The sequence below is a fragment of the Girardinichthys multiradiatus genome, chromosome Y (genome assembly GCF_021462225.1).
Source record: "Girardinichthys multiradiatus isolate DD_20200921_A chromosome Y, DD_fGirMul_XY1, whole genome shotgun sequence".
Lineage (NCBI taxonomy): Eukaryota > Metazoa > Chordata > Actinopteri > Cyprinodontiformes > Goodeidae > Girardinichthys > Girardinichthys multiradiatus.
The window spans coordinates 6,920,880-6,940,286 of NC_061818.1; the positions used below are offsets into that span (position 1 = coordinate 6,920,880).

Here is a 19,407-nt window from a genome sequence, read left to right on the forward strand (position 1 = left end):
ATCAAATCTCTGGGTTCCAAGGCCAAACCCAAACAACGCAAAGTCCCATCTCATATTTTCCAAAAAACATTTTCTTGATCCCAAAGACCTTTAGAAAAGTATTCTGTGGACTGGAGAGACAAAAGTTTAACTCTTTGGACAGCTGTAACGGACTAAACCATAAATTCTGCTCTCTGCCAGAAAAACCTGATGAAGAATGTCTGCCCATCAGTTTAAGTGGGTTATTGAGCAGGTCAGTGATCTAAAGCACACCAGCAGGTCCACCTCTAAATGGCTCTAAAAACTAACTGAAAGGTGGAATGTCCCAGTCAAAGTTTGTATTGAAGTCTGATTGAGAGGTTGAGGTGACACATTGCGTTCATACTTGAAAACCCTCCGAAGTAGTTGAATTTAAACAATTCTGCAAAGAAGAGTGGGCCAAAATTCTTCCACAGCAAAGTAAAAGACCTATTCATGTTATTGCAAAGCCTGGCACAACCATTTATAATGTTAGGGGGGGCAATTGGTTTCTCATATGGCATCAGTTTGGTTTGGATAGCTTTTTTTGTCATTTCTGAGGTTATCTTTGTCTGATGTTAAAATTTATTTGATGATCTGAAACATTTAACTGCATCTAAAAGGCTAAAATGGAGAACATTTGTAAGGGAGCAGAGAGTTTTAGAGCAAAGCATGGTTGTCCTTGTCTCTGGAGCTCTTCCAGAGTTACCATAAGCTACATTTACAATATATTTTACTAGATTTGGCTATTCTTGGGGGGAAAAACACTATAAACACATACCATATTTAAAATACAAGCTTTAAGTTGTTGGGCTGTTAAATATCTTAGAAGAAGCCTCAGGTATTTGTTCCCTATCTAATTTTTGCCTTCGGTCTGGAGGCGGTTATAGATGACATATTTATGCCTCTTTGTAGGTTTAACACAAAATTAGATCCCACATCTCTCCTTAATTTAATTGTGACAATTACATTTCCCACTTGAGGGATGAATAAAGTCTGATCTTATTTTATCTCATCTTAATTCACATTTGAAAAAGATCTATAACTAAATGAGTAGCTCAGACTATTTGGGTAGAAATCCATCCATGAATACCAATGCAACAGTTTGGCTCTTTGTCTGCTTAGAAATACCCTCAGGATGGGACCCCCACCGTCTCCAGGGTAACAGGACCCAGGCTCAGGCATGTCGTGTGTTAACCTATAGTCTGGATGCCATTAATTAAACCGGTGGAGGAAGCAGTTCAGTAACTAGCTGTTTTACAAGCCCTCTTTGCAATCTTATGTGCACACAGAGACCAAGTGAAACAAATCTAACGCTATGATCTCTGAGTCATACGTCTGATGGGGCAGTGCGTAAAGGCAGCCTTGTTTTTTTTCTGGCACGCAGCCTGGCGGAGGGCGTCAGTCAGCGCGCCTCTACGCGCTCCTTAACGCTGCAGCGTGTTTACCGGGCGAGGAGAGTTTGGGATCCCGACTTCCAGAGCGCATGTGTTCCTTGCGGAGAAGGCAATCAAGATGAAGCGCTTCTGAACTGAAGTTCCTTTATTCCTTTTCCTGAGGTGTAAGATGAGAGTCCTTGCACTGAGGCTGGAGAGCTCGGGAAGATTTGTAAAAGCAACTTTAACCTTTCAGGCAGAGGAAATGTCCACATTTGCGAGTCCGACCATTCCCTCCTCACAGCTGACCTCGGATCAGCTCACAGTGCTCGCTGCGTGCTGTAAGTAAATCATTAAAATTCTCATTAACTATCCAGGTCAATATTTACTTTTAATAACTTAATTACTTCCAAGGACAAGAAAACATCTTGATGTTGCTTCATAGGAAGCATCATCAGATCAGGTATGTTTGTAAACTCAAGTTTTTCCATGTTTCAGATCTTGTTTCAGGTGCTGCCAGTGGGACTTTATTTTTTATATTTTACTATGACACATTGCCATATATCATTGTGTTTAATTGTTATTAAAAACAATTGTTTCAAAAAAGAAAACCTGATCAGATGCACCAATCAAGATTTTCCAGGCCGACACCAATTTCAGTTTGAATTTGAGGTGTAACATTTCTCTATCTAAGGACAACAACATTTAAAGTTTAAAGAAATGTCCTGCAGGCTGTTTGACAAAGACAGTAGTTTTGAATCTGATGTAACATAAAGGAATTACTAGATTATTTTCTTTTATGCATCAAAGCACATGTGATGTTTGGTACTTCTACATAATAAATCTATTCCTATCCAAGGAATTTAGAGGGAAACTATAAACAGAATTGTCCTTAAGGGATTAAAAAAAAGGTTTTTGATTCTGATTTCGCTGCTTTGGTGGACCTGGGAAATTCTTAGAAGTATCTGGTAATATTCTGGTAAGTTTAGGGAAAGTTCTGAGAAATAACTGATGAAGCTTCCGAAAAGTACTAAATAGGTTTTACGAAAGTAATTAGTAGATTCCATTAAACTTTCAGTAAAACTACTACAGGTTTTGGAAAACCACTGGTGAGTTACCAAAAATATCTGGTAGATTCCAGGAAAGATTTAGAAAAATATCTGATAAGTTCCAGAAAGTAGCCTCTAAGTTTCAGGAAATGTAACCACTTAGTTCTGAAGCTTTTAATAAACAGGCAAAGAAAACGTAGGAGTCATTGACCTGCAGATCTCTGATCAGATCCAGCTGACGGAAAATTGGCCAAATCCAATTTATTGCGGATTGTTAGCTGCATCTCTATCTGAAAGTGTTCCAATAGTAAAATTATTTTTATTTTTGTTCTTCATTTTCTGAACTTTAATATCTAGTCCACAACGTGCTTCCATAAACAAGCAATAATTGCTGATTAAAGGCTTTCCTTTCTCTCTTTGGAAACAGTTTCTTCTCTGGTGTTCTTTTTTGTTGTCATCGTGCTGCTTTCCATTATTTACCGCAAAGATCCCCAGTGCTGCAAACATGGCTGCTATCAGGACCCACATGGAGATATGGTGAGTCGTTCAGCGAGGGGAAAAAAAGCAATGAGGTAAAAACTTTCCTTTGTGCTGAGCTTTCTTTTGAAGGTGATCTGCACGTTCAGTTGTGCAGGACACGCTGACAGAGAGAAGTGTGTGTGCACCACCATTAACAAGTGTCAGATTAAGTTTTGCCTGGCTGTGGCGAAAGGACTGAATAAGCTTGATATGATCGTTGTGCAGCAATGGATTCGCCTCAGTTTTGAATTAGCTGCCCTCCAGAAATATCTCAGGGAGTCACAGTGATTCTAATGGAATTGGACAGAATTAGCACTTACCATGCATACTGATGAAACTTCCACACCAATGTAATTAAATCAGAGCAAATCGCATTTTTTGCTCTGACACTGGCACTGCATGTGAAATAACAGAAACTAATCTTTTAGATATATAAAGTGTTTCCATGTGTGTAGATGTGACACTGTCAATGACATTTTAAATAAATTTTACATTTTCCGGGAGTTGTGAAGCAAGTTTAGGATATGAAACAATATCCCAAGCATTCAATATCTCAAGGATCTCTGATAAATCCCTTACCTAAACATGGAAAGATTATGGCACAACTGCAACCCTTCAATAAGAAATGATGGTTGCAGTTTGCCACAAGCCAGGTAGAGGAGACAATAATGTGGAAGAAGGTGCTCTGGTCAGATGAGACCAAAATTGACAAAACACCATAAGTGACAATACAACTAGCACTGCACTTTACCCTGAACAAACAAATCCTACTCTGAAACATATAAGTGGCAACATTATGCTGAGGGGGTGCTTTTCTTCAGCAGAGACAGAGAAACGGGTCAGACTTGGTGTGAAGATGTGTGGAGCTAAATATAGGGGAATTCATTAAGAAACCTGTTAGAGGATGCAAGGTACCTTCCATCAAGACAGTAAACATACAAGCAGAGGTGCAATAGAATGTTATGGATTAAAGTATATTCATGTGTCAGAATGACCCAGTCAATGTCCAAACCTAAATCAAATTGAGAACCTGTGGCAAAGCTGAAATTTGACATTCACTATGGATTCACCTTAATCTGACTGAGCTGGAGCTATTTTACATGAAATAATTTAGAAACATTTCAGTCTCTAGATGTGCAAAGCTGGTAGTGACATACCAGAAGACCTGCAGCTGTAGTTGCAGCGATCGGTGGCCCTACAAAGTAGTCATGGAAGCTCAGATTTTGTTTTTTGTTCATTTTGCATTTTCCTTTCCCTTTAAGTATGGCTGGTTTATCATGTAAAATCTCAAATGAATGCTGAAGATGAAGGATTCTAATGTAAAAATTTATGAAAAATATCAACATGTATGAACTGTTTTACAAGCAGATAACAGCCTTGATCATCTGTGAATATTGGTGCAGGATGAGGTTTATGGGAAGAAATATAAACAGTTTAAAGATGGTAACCCCTTACTGGTTCTCCATTCTCTCTACTTCCCTTTTCCTGACTTGGTTCTCATCTCCATTAGTCCCAGGGGTGAGGTCTGAGTGTTATCTTTGAACTGCAGGAACAAAACCACGTATCTCCCTCCTTCAACTGACAGGAAGTTGTGCTTAGCTGTGGTTTGGGTTGGACCAAATTTCGTCAAACTGGCCTCCAGTTACATTAATACACACAGTGCTACTTATAAAATGAGACAGGCTTCATTTACTTGCTGAAGTGTAGTCAAAAGATAATTAATGTTTATGTTTTTCTTCTAAAAATAATTCCTCTAGTTAAGATCCAGAAACAGACAATGCAGGTATTGTTTGAATTATAACTAAGAAAAAGTTCAGGAAGGTTAGCGAACAAACAGAAGCTCCCTTTCATTGTGTTAGAGAGGGATATTTCACATCTTCAACTTCATTGTCACATACCTTTCCCTGCTTCATTTTGCCCCCATGAATAGGGGACAGACCTCACTGTGGGTGTTGGGAACACAACAGAGACAATGGATTTCCTTTAGTTTGAACCAATGGAAAAAAAAAAAAACACTCAGCTGCTGGGATCCTCCCCCGACTTCAACACCGATTTTACACGGTTGTGCTTTTTCACACTGGCTGAATCAATGGCAGGCGACAAAAAGACAAACCTTCTTTTCTTTTCCTCTTTCCTGAGGACGTTCTTTTTCTTCTTTAAAGTACAAACCGATGGGGGGGAAATGAGACCTCTGCCATCACCTTTTCGAGTGTCCTCTATTTCTTGCCAAAATGCTGCGAGGGGTCGTGGCAAAGGTCGCCGCTGTGATTCACTTTTGAGTGTGAAAAATGTGATAGTTTAATCTGCCCTTAGAAAATGATCAATTTAATTCTATCATACCATACCATAGCATCAAAGTTTCGAGTCAGAAGAATCTTATTGCTCCTAATGTTCAGCTTTGGTCTCATCCAAGCAACAAATATAATTCTGACATAAAGGGTTATAATGTGCACTGGAGTGTGCTTATTAACAGGTACCTCCTGCAGCTAAAAGGAGAACACTGAAAAGACCTCTTGGACACTCGTGACACAGCAGTACATCACATTGTCCTCCTCACAAAGGACACTCATTTAGACGCGAGGCAATTAACTTGGTTTTCTGTCAGCCTTTTTTCTGCATCCCACCACCGCATACAGTGAGACAGTGATGTGTTTTATTGTTTAATAGAGGGGGTGGGAGAAGAAGGAGGTACGGAAATCGGAGGGTGGTCGTGTTGTCGCCTTGTTGATCTAGTAATTTATGGTGCTACTAAACCATTCAGGGCCCACACAGAAGAAAGAAGGCATGAAAATTGGTCAATTGGGCTGAAGTTAGTGGATCTTTGTGTTTTTGTGCTTGCTACATGTGCTCATTCTCAGGTGGTGCTGGAGCTCTCAGGTGTGCTGGGTGACAGGTGCGACTTATTCCACTGATTGCCAGGAGGAGTACTTAAGCAGGAGGCTGCCAGCACTTCAATGTGAGAGTGTTTTGCCACAGTGGTACAAACTCTAGCTACACTCCTAGTTATGCTTTGTACTTCGACCTCGTTTAACTTTGTTTTTTTGCTCCTCTGCAGATTGTGAAAGCCTAAGCTTTGGATCTGTCACTGAGTTTTCTGGATTACGTTTCTGAAAGTTACTCTGGATGATCAAGCCTGTCTTCGTTTTGAGGATTCCTATCCTGTGATCTACCTTCGTTTGGATTCGCATCAAGCTGGCAGCTTCCTGTCCTCTTCGTCTCCTGAGCTAAGCCACAAGCGTACCGTGTCCACCCTCCAACGTAAGCCACCGCACATCGAACTTGTTTACGGTAACCTGAGCAGCACCAAGTGAACTCTCTACGGATATACCTGCTTAAGACCTGGATCCTGAATCTCATTCCCCCTGGCGACCTGACCATCATAACTCAGTAAGCCGATCTCGGTATCAAAATAACTATTTGCTCTTAGTTTCGTTTTTCCCTCCGTTACCCGTATTCATCCATTCTCTTCACTTCTCTCCTTACAGTGAGATATTTCGTCCGTTCCATTCCTGACTATATCTTCAATAAACAATCTTCATTTTACTTCCTCCTCCTGAGTGTTCTCTGTATGTGGGTCCGAGCTATTTCGAACATAATGACACTCTGGCTAATTGCAGATGCGCAAACAACAACATGTATTGTCTGTTAGAATACAGAGCCCCAGAGATTGAGTGATAAACCTGAACAAGGTACAGTTTTGAACAGGTAGAGATTCACATTTTTACTCGTTCTTTGCAAAATAGCTGAATCCGAATGGAGGTGGTGCATCTGTGTACAGCAAATTTCAAGTATTACCACAGATTCTTAATTGGCTTTAATTTTGAATTTTGACTGGGCAAGTGTAACACATGAATATGGTGGATCTAAACCTTTACAATGTAGTGCTGGTTCTATGTTTAGGGTCATGGTCAGGCTGGAAGGTAACTTATCACTGTCTCAATGCTTTTGCAGCCTCTAACAGGTTTCCTAATACAAGGATTGCACTGTATTAGCTCCATTCATCCTCCTTTAAACTCTAATTAGCTTCCCTGTGCATTCTCAAAAAAAGCAACCCCCACAGCATGATGCTGACATAACCATGTTTCATGGTGTGTTCAGAGTGTTCTCTACAAACATATTTTGCATGTAAGCCAAAACGTTTGCATTTTGCTATCATCTGACAAGGGTACTTTTTTTTTTTTTTTTCTCTCACGTTTTATCGTGTTTCTAAACTCAAGTTCTTTAATCGATGCCTTCTCGTCACTTTTCCATACAGGCCAGATTTGTTAAGGGCATGGCTAAAACTGTCCTGTCAACAGATTCACCCTCCTGAACTGTGGTTGTCTACAGCTCCACCAGAGTATTCCTGAGTGTCTTTGTTGCTTTACTACATAATACTTTCCTTGTTCAGTTTGTCAGGTTATGCAAAGGTTGTCATTCTTTACAGAATTAGCCAGGGCAAGACAAGAGAGTTTATTTGTAGAGCACCTTTTCATACAAAGAGCAATTCAACATGTATAGGAAAAATAAAAGAACAGAGATTAAAAAAACATGTGAATCAGAAAGATGAATGAAGTATCATGTAAAAGCAAGAAAACATGCAGCATAATAACATAAAAAAAAAAAAATGTTAAGATGGAAAATCTTTAACATTAGGTGACTTCCAAATTAAGAGGTTAGAATACAAATTCCTGGCACACTATTCAGATATGCATTGGTCTATCACATAAAATCCCACTAAGCAATATTGAAGTTTGTAGTTGTGAAATCACAAAATGTGGAAAGGTTCAAGGGATATGAATACTTGTGAAATGCACTGTATAATCTGCCTTTAAGGATGCATATTAATAACATCTTCTCAACTCACTGCTGTTTGTTTTAGGATGCTCCTCCTCAGTATTACAGCAGCAGACAGACCCTGGTTGGATCTCCCTTTTTGGAGCAGACTCAGATCCCCGATGACAGCAATACCCAGGTCACCCCACTTCTATGCACACATGTATTCTTTATAATTTACACAGAAATTGGCAAGGACGGTGATCCTTTTCTCTAGTCACTGCTTCTGGCAATAACTCAAAATAAAATCATGAATATGTACCAACATGCAGTGTCCTCTGTGTCTCTTAGCTGACAGGTGAGCTGTTCTACGTTGGCCTGCCCTCCAGCTACAGCCTGCCCACCCTGGAGGTCCCCCTGCCGAGGCTCCCCTCCTACGAAAGCGTCCGAAAGAAGGACCGCCAGAGGCAAATCCACATGATGATTGCTGACCGTTTTGGCCTCAATGGACCCATTGTTACTGAGGTAAGGTAAATTAATTTAAGACCTTGTTAACAGCCATTGATACAGTCAGATGCTGTGACAATGAAGACCTTCATCGCTTTCTGTCGATCTGTTTTTGTTTTTTTTTAATGGGATTTGGGGACAGTTATTACTTCTATCAAGCAAACCTGCTTAATATCTGTGGGTTAGCCACACACAAAGATAATTTTAAGTAGGTTTTATCTGTGATTGTTTCACTGGCACACAATTCTGTTGCAAGAGATTAGGCTGCAGTTGGATCGGGATAAACAAGATGCACTATCGGCTCCTCTGAAGCTTGCTGGTGCATTGTGTTGGTGCTTTCAACGTTTTACCTTGTTGATCTTTTGCTGAGCTTAGGGTTCACACACTGCTTGAGCAAACAAGGTAATGAGAAAAAGCCACATCAAACATAATTAGAGGCTTCATCCATGAGTGCAAATAGTGGCCAAGAATGCAGCTCTGTCCTCTTCTCTGACCTTCCGTCGTCTTTCTAAATCAAACACTCCCTAATATGACACACACATGAAAGCACCCTCACACTGGCTGCTTTTTGCCCATCACAGCAATGGTCAATAAATAGCAAGTGTCCCTCCCCCCTTTTTTGGGCTCAATGTGAGAGTGAATTCAGATAGTAATGCCCGCTCATTGTCCCCCATCTGTCCCGCAGCTGGAAGCAGGATAGCATTAAAACACTTGCAGCCTGGTGCATGTGTGTGGTGTGGGTGTAAGACAAGGCACAGGGTGTGGGGTTGCCTGAGGGTCCCCGAGCAATTAAAAGATAAGAGAACTCTGTTAGAAAGCTTGAAGCTGCTTGATTTTTATCAGACAGATAATGAAAGAAGAAGAAAAATGTTCCAACCAGCTGAAGTAGGACCAGATTAATTGGTAATGTAAATACAAACATGTTAATTTTATTCTTTAAAAAAAGAGTTAAAGCCCTGCAGGCTACAGAAGGTTCTGTAAGTAATTAAAAAAAAAAAAAAAACATGAGACACAGAACTTTTTAACATGACTGGGTCCAGCATTGCTTTTATGTTTAAGTTCAGTACAGCTTGATTCTGACAAACCTATGACTGTGATAGAGAAAGCTGTTATTTGTACACAATTTAATCCAAAATCAACCCCAGAGACCACACATAGACATATCAGTTACATAGCAACTCAGATGAGACCTGTGATACAGTGTTTAGTATGAAACACAAATATAGTGGATGGAAGCAGCTGAAAATCCCACTCTACTGACTCAGTTTTTTTAACTTACAAAATCTTAATTGGACTTGACTAAATATAGTCCTGTTCGATGGGCTCAAGTGTAGTAAAAAAAAACAACATATGCACAGCCAAAGCTTACAACATTTGTAATGGAGCTAATTATTTTTGGACACACTAATTATTGAAGGCCAACATTAGCAGTTGCTCTTAGACTGCCTTTAGTGTATATTCTCACTAATCCAGGTCATTACAGCCCCAGTGCATGAGACAAAAACAGTTGGACTTGCTGTCTTTTGTTTTTTTGAACATGTTTAAAAATTTCTTCTTTATTTTTGATTAACAGTTTCAGGAGTATTAACTGTTAATATGCATCCTTAAAGGCTAGTTAGTTTTGATCCACTGATCAATCAGCCAAAAACTGAACTTGATCTGTTTTCTTTTGATTGACTCTGACTGGTGGTCAGTCAGAATCAATCAAAACTCTGACAACCTCAATTCCTACTTTTTCAGGATGTGCTATTAATTTGAGTTTTAAAAAAAAAACTAATAAATGTTGACATATGATACACCTTGACATATAGCTGGACATAAACTTGTAACCCCTTCATTGTCTGATAAATTCAGAACCACTATGTCAAGGAACCTGCACCACAATTTTCTTTTTTGGTCAATGTTTCTCACACACAGATCTTGAAATTAAAACAAACTTACACAAATAAGATACGGGTTTTATAGAACTTTGCCGGAAAAATAGAATTGGCATCTGAACTGAATCAGCAAACAAAACCTGGACCTCAGTAAAAAAGTAAAAGCCTGTTGTAGTCTTTATAATCACGTGAGTTACTGAGCCACTTGCTCATCCTGGTTGTTGTTGTGAATGTTTTTAATTACATGATCTTAACTAGCTCGAACAACATGTGAGATTTTCTAGGTCATGTTTTATGAATGGTTGTGAAACCTCATGGGGAGAAGAATTAAGGCTTTATTGTAGGTGTGAAACCTGAGGATATCCCCTCTGTTGAATGCTGTAATCCATCCGTTTTATGGTGAACTGCTGTTTAGTTTTATTCTTGAGAACCAGTTTGTGTCTGAGGATAAACCGTTTGGTTTTAACCAATTATAATTGACCTGCTATACCCAATTTCTCTGCTTTACTCCGTCCACAACCAGAGCTGAAGAAGTCAATTAAAAAAGAGCTGAAATTTCTTAAAACAAAACTGAAATAGAAGTGCATTTATTTGAAAAGTAACCATTGTTCTGTTCATGGACTCAGAGTATGTTTAGGGTTTTAAAACAAATAAATAAATTTATTGAAAATATTAAGAAAACAAAACTTAAGACAAACACACCTATGAGTGACAGTGTTCACAAATGTGTCATAAATCTGTGTTACTATTGGTGAAGAATGAATCTAAATTTAAGGTCCTGCAAATGAAAATAAGATTTTCTCTTTTTTTCACGTGTCCTGTTGCATATCAGGCAGACCACATGGAGAAGCTGGTTGCCTACATGTGCCAGGGCAGCTTTGCTCTACAGACAGAAGATCTGAATGGTATCCTAATTGTTTGATGTGTTTTATTAAATCAGGGTAGCATCTGGCTCTCACGGTAGACAGGTTTCATTGATATGTGAACCTGTGCTTGTATGCCCTGCAACTTTCTGGATTACTTGTATGGGGGTGTGTGTGTCTGTGTGAGTGTGTGTGCTAGTGTGTCACCTGGAATTGCATAATATGTTACAATAATGAGAGGAGTGGTAACTTCACAGCACTCACACACACAGGCAGTCAGACACGAGGCACCCCACAGCGTCAAGAGCAACATTATGCCTGACATGGAGACAGGTTAGACCGATTGGACAGCGTCAAGGGAGCCCACTGCCTGCATTGAACACCCCCACCCTCCACAACACCACAAGAGCTCTCATGGATTATTAGCTGGATTAGTAGCAAATAAAGGGTGTTTAAAGGACTATAAGTAGCAGGACTGTCATTTTTGTATATATTTCATTGAAATAAATTTCTTACCTCCTTTGTATTGACTGTATGGTCATTGCATTACTGTGTGCCCCTTATGTGACATATACATGTGTCTGTGATAGGTCTAACGTTAGTATGACTACAGGGGTGAATGTCCACAGGGCATTAAAATTAAAAATCTATTGACTAAAAAATGTTATCCTTAAAAACAAGCTCAAGACCTATGTTCTTTGTGATCCATACAGTCTCCTCCATCGTATGAGGAGAGCATTCGTCAGTTTGTGGAGCTGCCGTACAACATCCTGTCATCTAGCCTGGATGTTTCCCCTCCTCAAAGAGATTACACCAACATAAACCCGTGTTACACCACAGATAGCCCTGTTTTATGTCCTGTTTGATGTTGAACATGTCTTGAAGCTCTGCATCAGTTTGCTGCAGAACTTTCTGATCCTGATACCTCAAACTGAGCCAAAACCTATCCAAAGAGGAGCTGCATCCCATCTATGAGAGGCACATCTGATTACTAAAACAAAGACATTTACTTCTCTTATACCAGGCTGGAAAAAAAAATAAGCATTTCATGAGCATAAACTAAGGTGGCGGGACATCTTTCGGAAGAAGGAACGCAACAAGAATGAAACCTGCCAAAAAATAGATGACCCGTATTTACTTTTTGTCGATGGCAGTGGTGTTATTTATGTTCCACTTGTAAATATGTTTTTATTTAGTCCATTTTCAGACTTTTATTATTAGGTAAACACACATCTTATGTTTTAAATTTGTAAATCAGATATTTGTTAGTCAAACAGAGCGAGGGAGAAAAAGGGTGCTAAACATTTCTATTCATGAAGAAAATTGCATACAGTTATTTTGAGTTTTAATTAAGATGAACGTCTGTGATTTGTGTTTTGTTTTCACTTCACTGTGCGTTAATGGCTTGGTTTAATCTTGCATTTGTCCTGTACTGTATTTATTGAAGAACAATCATTTTTTGTCATGTTTCTACTCTGTAGATACACAAGGAATAAACTGTTTTATTATTTTATCGATGGACTAACATAATTTAAATGTTATCTGATTAACAGAAAATAGACAAAACTGTCAGAATGTGCAGTTTTGGAGCTGGACCAAGGTGCAGAATGAAAGCCTGGAGATGAAGGGGAGATGAAGAACTTTAATAAAACATAAAAGGCAAAAAAAAAATCACAACACAGTAAGATATGAGAACATGGAGCGTGAACATACAGGTCCTTCTCAAAATATTAGCATATTGTGATAAAGTTAATTATTTTCCATAATGTCATGATGAAAATTTAACATTCATATATTTTAGATTCATTGCACACTAACTGAAATATTTCAGGTCTTTTATTGTCTTAATACGGATGATTTTGGCATACAGGTCATGAAAACCCAAAATTCCTATCTCACAAAATTAGCATATTTCATCCGACCAATTAATGAAAAGTGTTTTTAATACAAAAAACGTCAACCTTCAAATAATCATGTACAGTTATGCACTCAATACTTGGTCAGGAATCCTTTGGCAGAAATGACTGCTTCCATGCGGCGTGGCATGGAGGCAATCACCCTGTGGCACTGCTGAGGTCTTATGGAGGCCCAGGATGCTTCGATAGCGGCCTTTAGCTCATCCAGAGTGTTGGGTCTTGAGTCTCTCAACGTTCTCTTCACAATATCCCACAGATTCTCTATGGGGTTCAGGTCAGGAGAGTTGCCAGGCCAATTGAGCACAGTGATACCATGGTCAGTAAACCATTTACCAGTGGTTTTGGCAATGTGAGCAGGTGCCAGGTCGTGCTGAAAAATGAAATCTTCATCTCCATAAAGCTTTTCAGCAGATGGAAGCATGAAGTGCTCCAAAATCTCCTGATAGCTAGCTGCATTGACCCTGCCCTTGATAAAACACAGTGGACCAACACCAGCAGCTGACACGGCACCCCAGACCATCGCTGATTGTGGGTACTTGACACTGGACGTCTGGCATTTTGGCATTTCCTTCTCCCCAGTCTTCCTCCAGACTCTGGCACCTTGATTTCCGTACTTTGGACCACTGAGCAACAGTCCAGGCGCTTCTGCCGCTGTTTCTGGTTCAAAAGTAGTTTGACCTGGGGAATGCGGCACCTGTAGCCCATTTCCTGCACACGCCTGTGCACGGTGGCTCTGGATGTTTCTACTCCAGACTCAGTCCACTGCTTCCGCAGGTCCCCCAAGGTCTGGCTTCGGCCCTTCTCCACAATCTTCCTCAGGGTCCGGTCACCTCTTCTCGTTGTGCAGCGTTTTCTGCCACACTTTTTCCTTCCCACAGACTTCCCACTGAGGTGACTTGATACAGCACTCTAGGAACAGCCTATTCGTTCAGAAATTTCTTTCCGTGTCTTACCCTCTTGCTTGAGGGTGTCAATAGTGGCCTTCTGGACAGCAGTCAGGTCGGCAGTCTTACCCATGATTGGGGTTTTGAGTGATGAACCAGGCTGGGAGTTTTAAAGGCCTCAGGAATCTTTTGCAGGTGTTTAGAGTTAACTCGTTGATTCAGATGATTAGGTTCATAGCTCGTTTAGAGACCCTTTTAATGATATGCTAATTTTGTGAGATAGGAATTTTGGGTTTTCATGAGCTGTATGCCAAAATCATCCGTATTAAGACAATAAAAGACCTGAAATATTTCAGTTAGTGTGCAATGAATCTAAAATATATGAATGTTAAATTTTCATCATGACATTATGGAAAATAATGAACTTTATCACAATATGCTAATATTTTGAGAAGGACCAGTAGTTACAGGAGCAACAGACATGGAGACAAGCAAACAGGAGAATACAGTGGAGAACAAAGACCAACAGCAGCTTAAATAGCAGGGCAAACAGGTGAGTGGCATGAGCGTGATGAGCAGGCACAGGTGGGCCGAATGAGCTAGATGAAAAGTCAATAGTAACGGGGAAGCAGACTGACGGATGAAAGCATAGAAGCTGAATAGAGATACAAAGAACCCACAAGGCATGGAGGGAAGACAAACAGAAATCTAAGAGAAATAATTCCAAAAACACAAAAAAGAACAGCTGAAATAAAACGTAAAGGCTAAAGAGAAACAAACTGACAATAATGAGCACATGAAAAATAACATGGCAAGACTAACAGAAAGCAGTGTATAGTTGTTGAAATTATGTATGGTTCTCAAAAATTATTCAAAACAAAAATCTGAAAAGTGAAGCATGCACGAGACCTATATAAAACCCTTGTGCGAACTGATCATATTTAAAGGCCAACTAATAAATAAAACAAGCACTGGTGTGTGTAACTTAATCTAACTGTTCAGTGAAGGCCTGAGAGGTAGGTACAAAACATCAGTGATGATCTAGAAGTGGTAGGACTTTGGCAGCAGACACTCAGCAGACATGGAAGGCCAAAATTGACCTTCTTTGGCCAGAATACCAAATGTTATGTTTGGAAGAAAATCAACAATACATGTTACCCTGAACTCATGTCTATCATGGAACATGGTAGTGGCTTCAGGGATAATTGGGAATAATTTTATTCAATATGGGCAAGATGGTGAGAGGTAATGAGAAGCTAGAAGAGAATTTAAGTGCACCCTTTCATCAAACATTTTGACAGGTGGGCGGGACTTCCGGTGAGGGCGGGACTTCCGGTGGGGGCCATGTGGGCGCCATGTGGTTGCCATGTGGGCAGGAGGTCACGTGGTCAAGCAGGGGGGTGTGTCCAAGGGGGCGTAACAGTGGATGTTGATTGGTTGTCGTCATTAGGGGCGATACCTTAAATGAGTCAATTAAAACACGGGTGTGTTTAAGGGTGTTACGGGGAAGGCCTTAAATGAGCCAATTAAAACACACAGGGGTGTGTTTAAGGGTGTTATTAATAATCTGTATGTTTTTTCAGGCGTTAATACATCTAAAAAAAACAAAAAAAAAAGACATGCATCCTTTTATATTTTAAAGGTATAATCAACTTAATGTTGACCTATCACATTAAATCCTAATAAAGGAACTGTGTAACCTGACAGAATTGTAAGTTAATTTTGCTTTACAGCAGGACCTATTTGTTGAATATATGAGCCAGTCTAAATCTGTTCAAAATAGAAAAGACCTAAAAAAGTAAATAAAAAAATTGTGCTTCACTACATCGATGGAACGAGAAAAACCTTCAGCTTCTGCATCAACATACTGGAAAAGCAGCTGAAATAGGTAATGTCAGGATTGTTAGGGGCGATGTCAGGAAGGGCAGTTACGTCTGTTCATTAGATAACCATATCACCTTTGAACTCAAGAAGGGTTTTGGTCTTAAAAACATAGTCTTTGCAGTTGAGATAACACTGTCATGTTCTGGTATAAATACTGTGTGTAAATGTTGTTCGGGGGCTCTGTTTCATTGGCTAACCTCAGTGTCAGGGTCTTCAAATGCTGAATGTCTTTGAACCATAACACTTGTTACATTGAAAATACCAGTACTGACAAGAAAAAATGTCGGTAAATATTTCAGGAAACCCGGAAATTGTGGCTTCTACTTCTGATAATTCACAAAAGCACAATGACATCTTTAAACGTAAGTAAGTAAGTAAGTATTCATTTTTAAGAAATCATTAAATGCATGTGAATGTCCTCTAATTTTGTTTATATATATTGTTTATATATATATATATATATATATATATATATATATTTGTTTCTTTGTCATAGAACCCACCGCTGATGACCTTGATGATTTCATCTTGACACAATCAGATTATGGTAAGTAAATGTTAAATGCAATAAAATATATATATATATATATATATTATAGTTAACCCTTGACAATGTTTCAATTTATAGATTTGATGAGAGAGGTAAACCCGAATGATCAAGTTGGAGGGTTCAGTGGCTGGAATCGACAGTCAAAATTGAGAAGGCGAATTATTTCCAAACAAGCGAAACCCCCAACAACAACTGAACTTTCTTTTAACACAGAAATTAAAACTGATTCTTTGAATACCCCCCCCCCCCCCCCCCCCGTCAATTATCATCATTTCCCCTGAAGACACACCGGATAAGTTACCAGCACCACCAGAAAGTAAGTACAGGTCCTTCTCAAAAAATTAGCATATTGTGATAAAGTTCATTATTTTCTATAATGTAATGATGAAAATTTAATATTCATATATTTTAGATTCATTGCACACTAACTGAAATATTTCAGGTCTTTTATTGTCTTAATACGGATGATTTTGGCATACAGCTCATGAAAACCCAAAATTCCTATCTCACAAAATTAGCATATTTCGTTCGACCAATAAAAGAAATGTGTTTTTAATACAAAAAACGTCAACCTTCAAATAATCATGTACAGTTATGCACTCAATACTTGGTCAGGAATCCTTTTGCAGAAATTACTGCTTCAGTGTGGCGTGGCATGGAGGCAATCAGCCTGTGGCACTGCTGAGGTCTTATGGAGGCCCAGGATGCTTCGATAGCGGCCTTTAGCTCATCCAGAGTGTTGGGTCTTGAGTCTCTCAACGTTCTCTTCACAATATCCCACAGATTCTCTATGGGTTCAGGTCAGGAGAGTTGGCAGGCCAATTGAGCACAGTGATACCATGGTCAGTAAACCATTTACCAGTGGTTTTGGCACTGTGAGCAGGTGCCAGGTCGTGCTGAAAAATGAAATCTTCATCTCCATAAAGCTTTTCAGCAGATGGAAGCATGAAGTGGTCCAAAATCTCCTGATAGCTAGTTGCATTGACCCTGCCCTTGATAAAACACAGTGGACCAACACCAGCAGCTGACACGGCACCCCAGACCATCACTGACTGTGGGTACTTGACACTGGACTTCTGGCATTTTGGCATTTCCTTCTCCCCAGTCTTCCTCCAGACTCTGGCACCTTGATTTCCGAATGACATGCAGAATTTGCTTTCATCCGAAAAAAGTACTTTGGACCACTGAGCAACAGTCCAGTGCTGCTTCTCTGTAGCCCAGGTCTGGGGAATGCGGCACCTGTAGCCCATTTCCTGCACACGCCTGTGCACGGTGGCTCTGGATGTTTCTACTCCAGACTCAGTCCACTGCTTCCGCAGGTCTCCCAAGGTCTGGAATCGGCCCTTCTCCACAATTTTCCTCAGGGTCCGGTCACCTCTTCTCGTTGTGCAGCGTTTTCTGCCACACTTTTTCCTTCCCACAGACTTCCCACTGAGGTGCCTTGATACAGCACTCTAGGAACAGCCTATTCGTTCAGAAATTTCTTTCTGTGTCTTACCCTCTTGCTTGAGGGTGTCAATAGTGGCCTTCTGGACAGCAGTCAGGTCGGCAGTCTTACCCATGATTGGGGTTTTGAGTGATGAACCAGGCTGGGAGTTTTAAAGGCCTCAGGAATCTTTTGCAGGTGTTTAGAGTTAACTCGTTGATTCAGATGATTAGGTTCATAGCTCATTTAGAGACCCTTTTAATGATATGCTAATTTTGTGAGATAGGAATTTTGGGTTTTCTTGAGCTATATGCCAAAATCATCTGTATTAAGACAATAAAAGACCGGAAATATTTCAGTTAGTGTGCAATGAATCTAAAATATATGAATGTTAAATTTTTATCATGACATTATGGAAAATAATGAACTTTATCACAATATGCTAATTTTTTGAGAAGGACCTGTAAGTCCTAAGAACTATCTATTTTTCTTTGAGAGTGAATGTATTTTAAACCTCAGATAAAAACTGTTTACAGATTCGACTAAGAGCTCTGTGGAAGACACAGTTGTCGAGCAGCAGCAGCAGCAGGGTAGAAAAAATAAATAAAAATTAAATAAAAACAATATATATGTATTTTAAGCATAGTTCAATAAAATGTCATATAAACCTGTTTACAGATACATCCAAAGATGCCACATTGAATCCGCCCACCAGAAGGTCGCTTTTCAAAGATCAAGACAGCTTTCAGCAGAGAGGCACCGTTTCAGTTCAACAAGAAGTGAAATCTGGAGGTTTTACCGCAAAGAATCAGAGTAAGATAAAAAAAAAAAAAAACTTGTGTATTTTAAAAACTATTTTTTCGTTTTATTTATGAACGCTTTGCTGCGCAGCGTAAGATAACTTTTATTGTCTTCTGTTTTTACAGAATATTTAACCCCGGCCAAAAGACAGCGACTCTCTGCGCTACAAAGCAGAGCAACGCTAGTGAGTGGATTAATGAACGGTACGTTTTAATTCATACATACATACTGAATTAATTTGAATTCCTTTGTTTTTTTCCAGCTTTAATGTGATTATTTCAATATATATATATATATATATTTATTTATCTATTTATTTATTTTTTGTTCATTCTCCTTACAGAGGTAACGTTGATGGTAGAACAGATTGGCCACAGAAACGGACAGCGCAGGAAGACAGTCTCTACAGCCTCATGGAATCTTCGTAATAAGGCCTCATCGTTAACGCTTCTGGCAGCATGTCAGATTCTGTTAAAGAAGCATTTTGGTGACATCAAGGTGATTTTAAACTGAACTGATCACTGTGTTTTTTTGTTTTTTTTTTGTTTTTTTTCTGTAGGTTAGTTTTATTTTATTTTGTTTCTTATGTTCATAGAAATGGATAACCGAATCAGACTTGCCCTGGATGAAATAAGAAATTTAGTTAATGAACTTAATGAAATCCCCGTTAATGCAGAAGTAGCAGATAACATCGTTTTAAATGCATCTCCTGCTAACAGTGAAAATGTAATAAATGAACATCAGCACGGTGACGTTTTAAACGTAATCAATCAGGCTCTTTACGATTTAAATAGCGCACCATCTCCACACAGCATTGAGGAAAATGATTCACCTGACAGTCATCAGAATCCTTCTACGTCACACGCCGCAGATCAGCACGGGGGTCATTTCAATACGGACGTAGCAGTTAGTTCTGATCAAATAGGACGAAACCCTCCAGCTGTGGTTGAACGTGAACATTTTAATAACCATGAAATAAGGAGACCTTTTACCATACCGCCGC

At 39.4% G+C, this 19,407-nt stretch overlaps 1 protein-coding gene across 2 annotated transcripts; it reads left to right on the plus strand.

Moving 5' to 3' along the window:
* The first annotated feature begins 1,285 nt into the window (after positions 1-1,285).
* LOC124863846 lies at positions 1,286-12,456 on the plus strand. Of its 2 annotated transcripts, none has more exons than XM_047358366.1 (5): positions 1,286-1,714; positions 2,910-2,959; positions 7,803-7,895; positions 8,048-8,221; positions 11,657-12,456. In XM_047358366.1, the coding sequence occupies exons 1-5, from the start codon at positions 1,564-1,566 to the stop codon at positions 11,807-11,809; spliced, it is 621 nt and encodes a 206-aa protein (XP_047214322.1). In that variant the 5' UTR covers positions 1,286-1,563; the 3' UTR covers positions 11,810-12,456. The 2 variants fall into 2 exon arrangements, with proteins under 2 accessions (XP_047214322.1, XP_047214321.1); XM_047358365.1 differs by having other exon boundaries at positions 1,291-1,714; positions 2,850-2,959.
* The last annotated feature ends 6,951 nt before the right edge of the window (positions 12,457-19,407 follow it).

Coding starts and splice junctions, on each gene's coding strand:
- LOC124863846 (XM_047358365.1), top strand. CDS start 1,564: ATGAGAGTCCTTGCACTGAGGCTGGAGAGCTCGGGAAGATTTGTAAAA. Junction 2,960..7,802: donor AGGACCCACATGGAGATATG/GTGAGTCGTTCA, acceptor TGTTTGTTTTAG/GATGCTCCTCCTCAGTATTA. Junction 8,222..11,656: donor ATGGACCCATTGTTACTGAG/GTAAGGTAAATT, acceptor TGATCCATACAG/TCTCCTCCATCGTATGAGGA.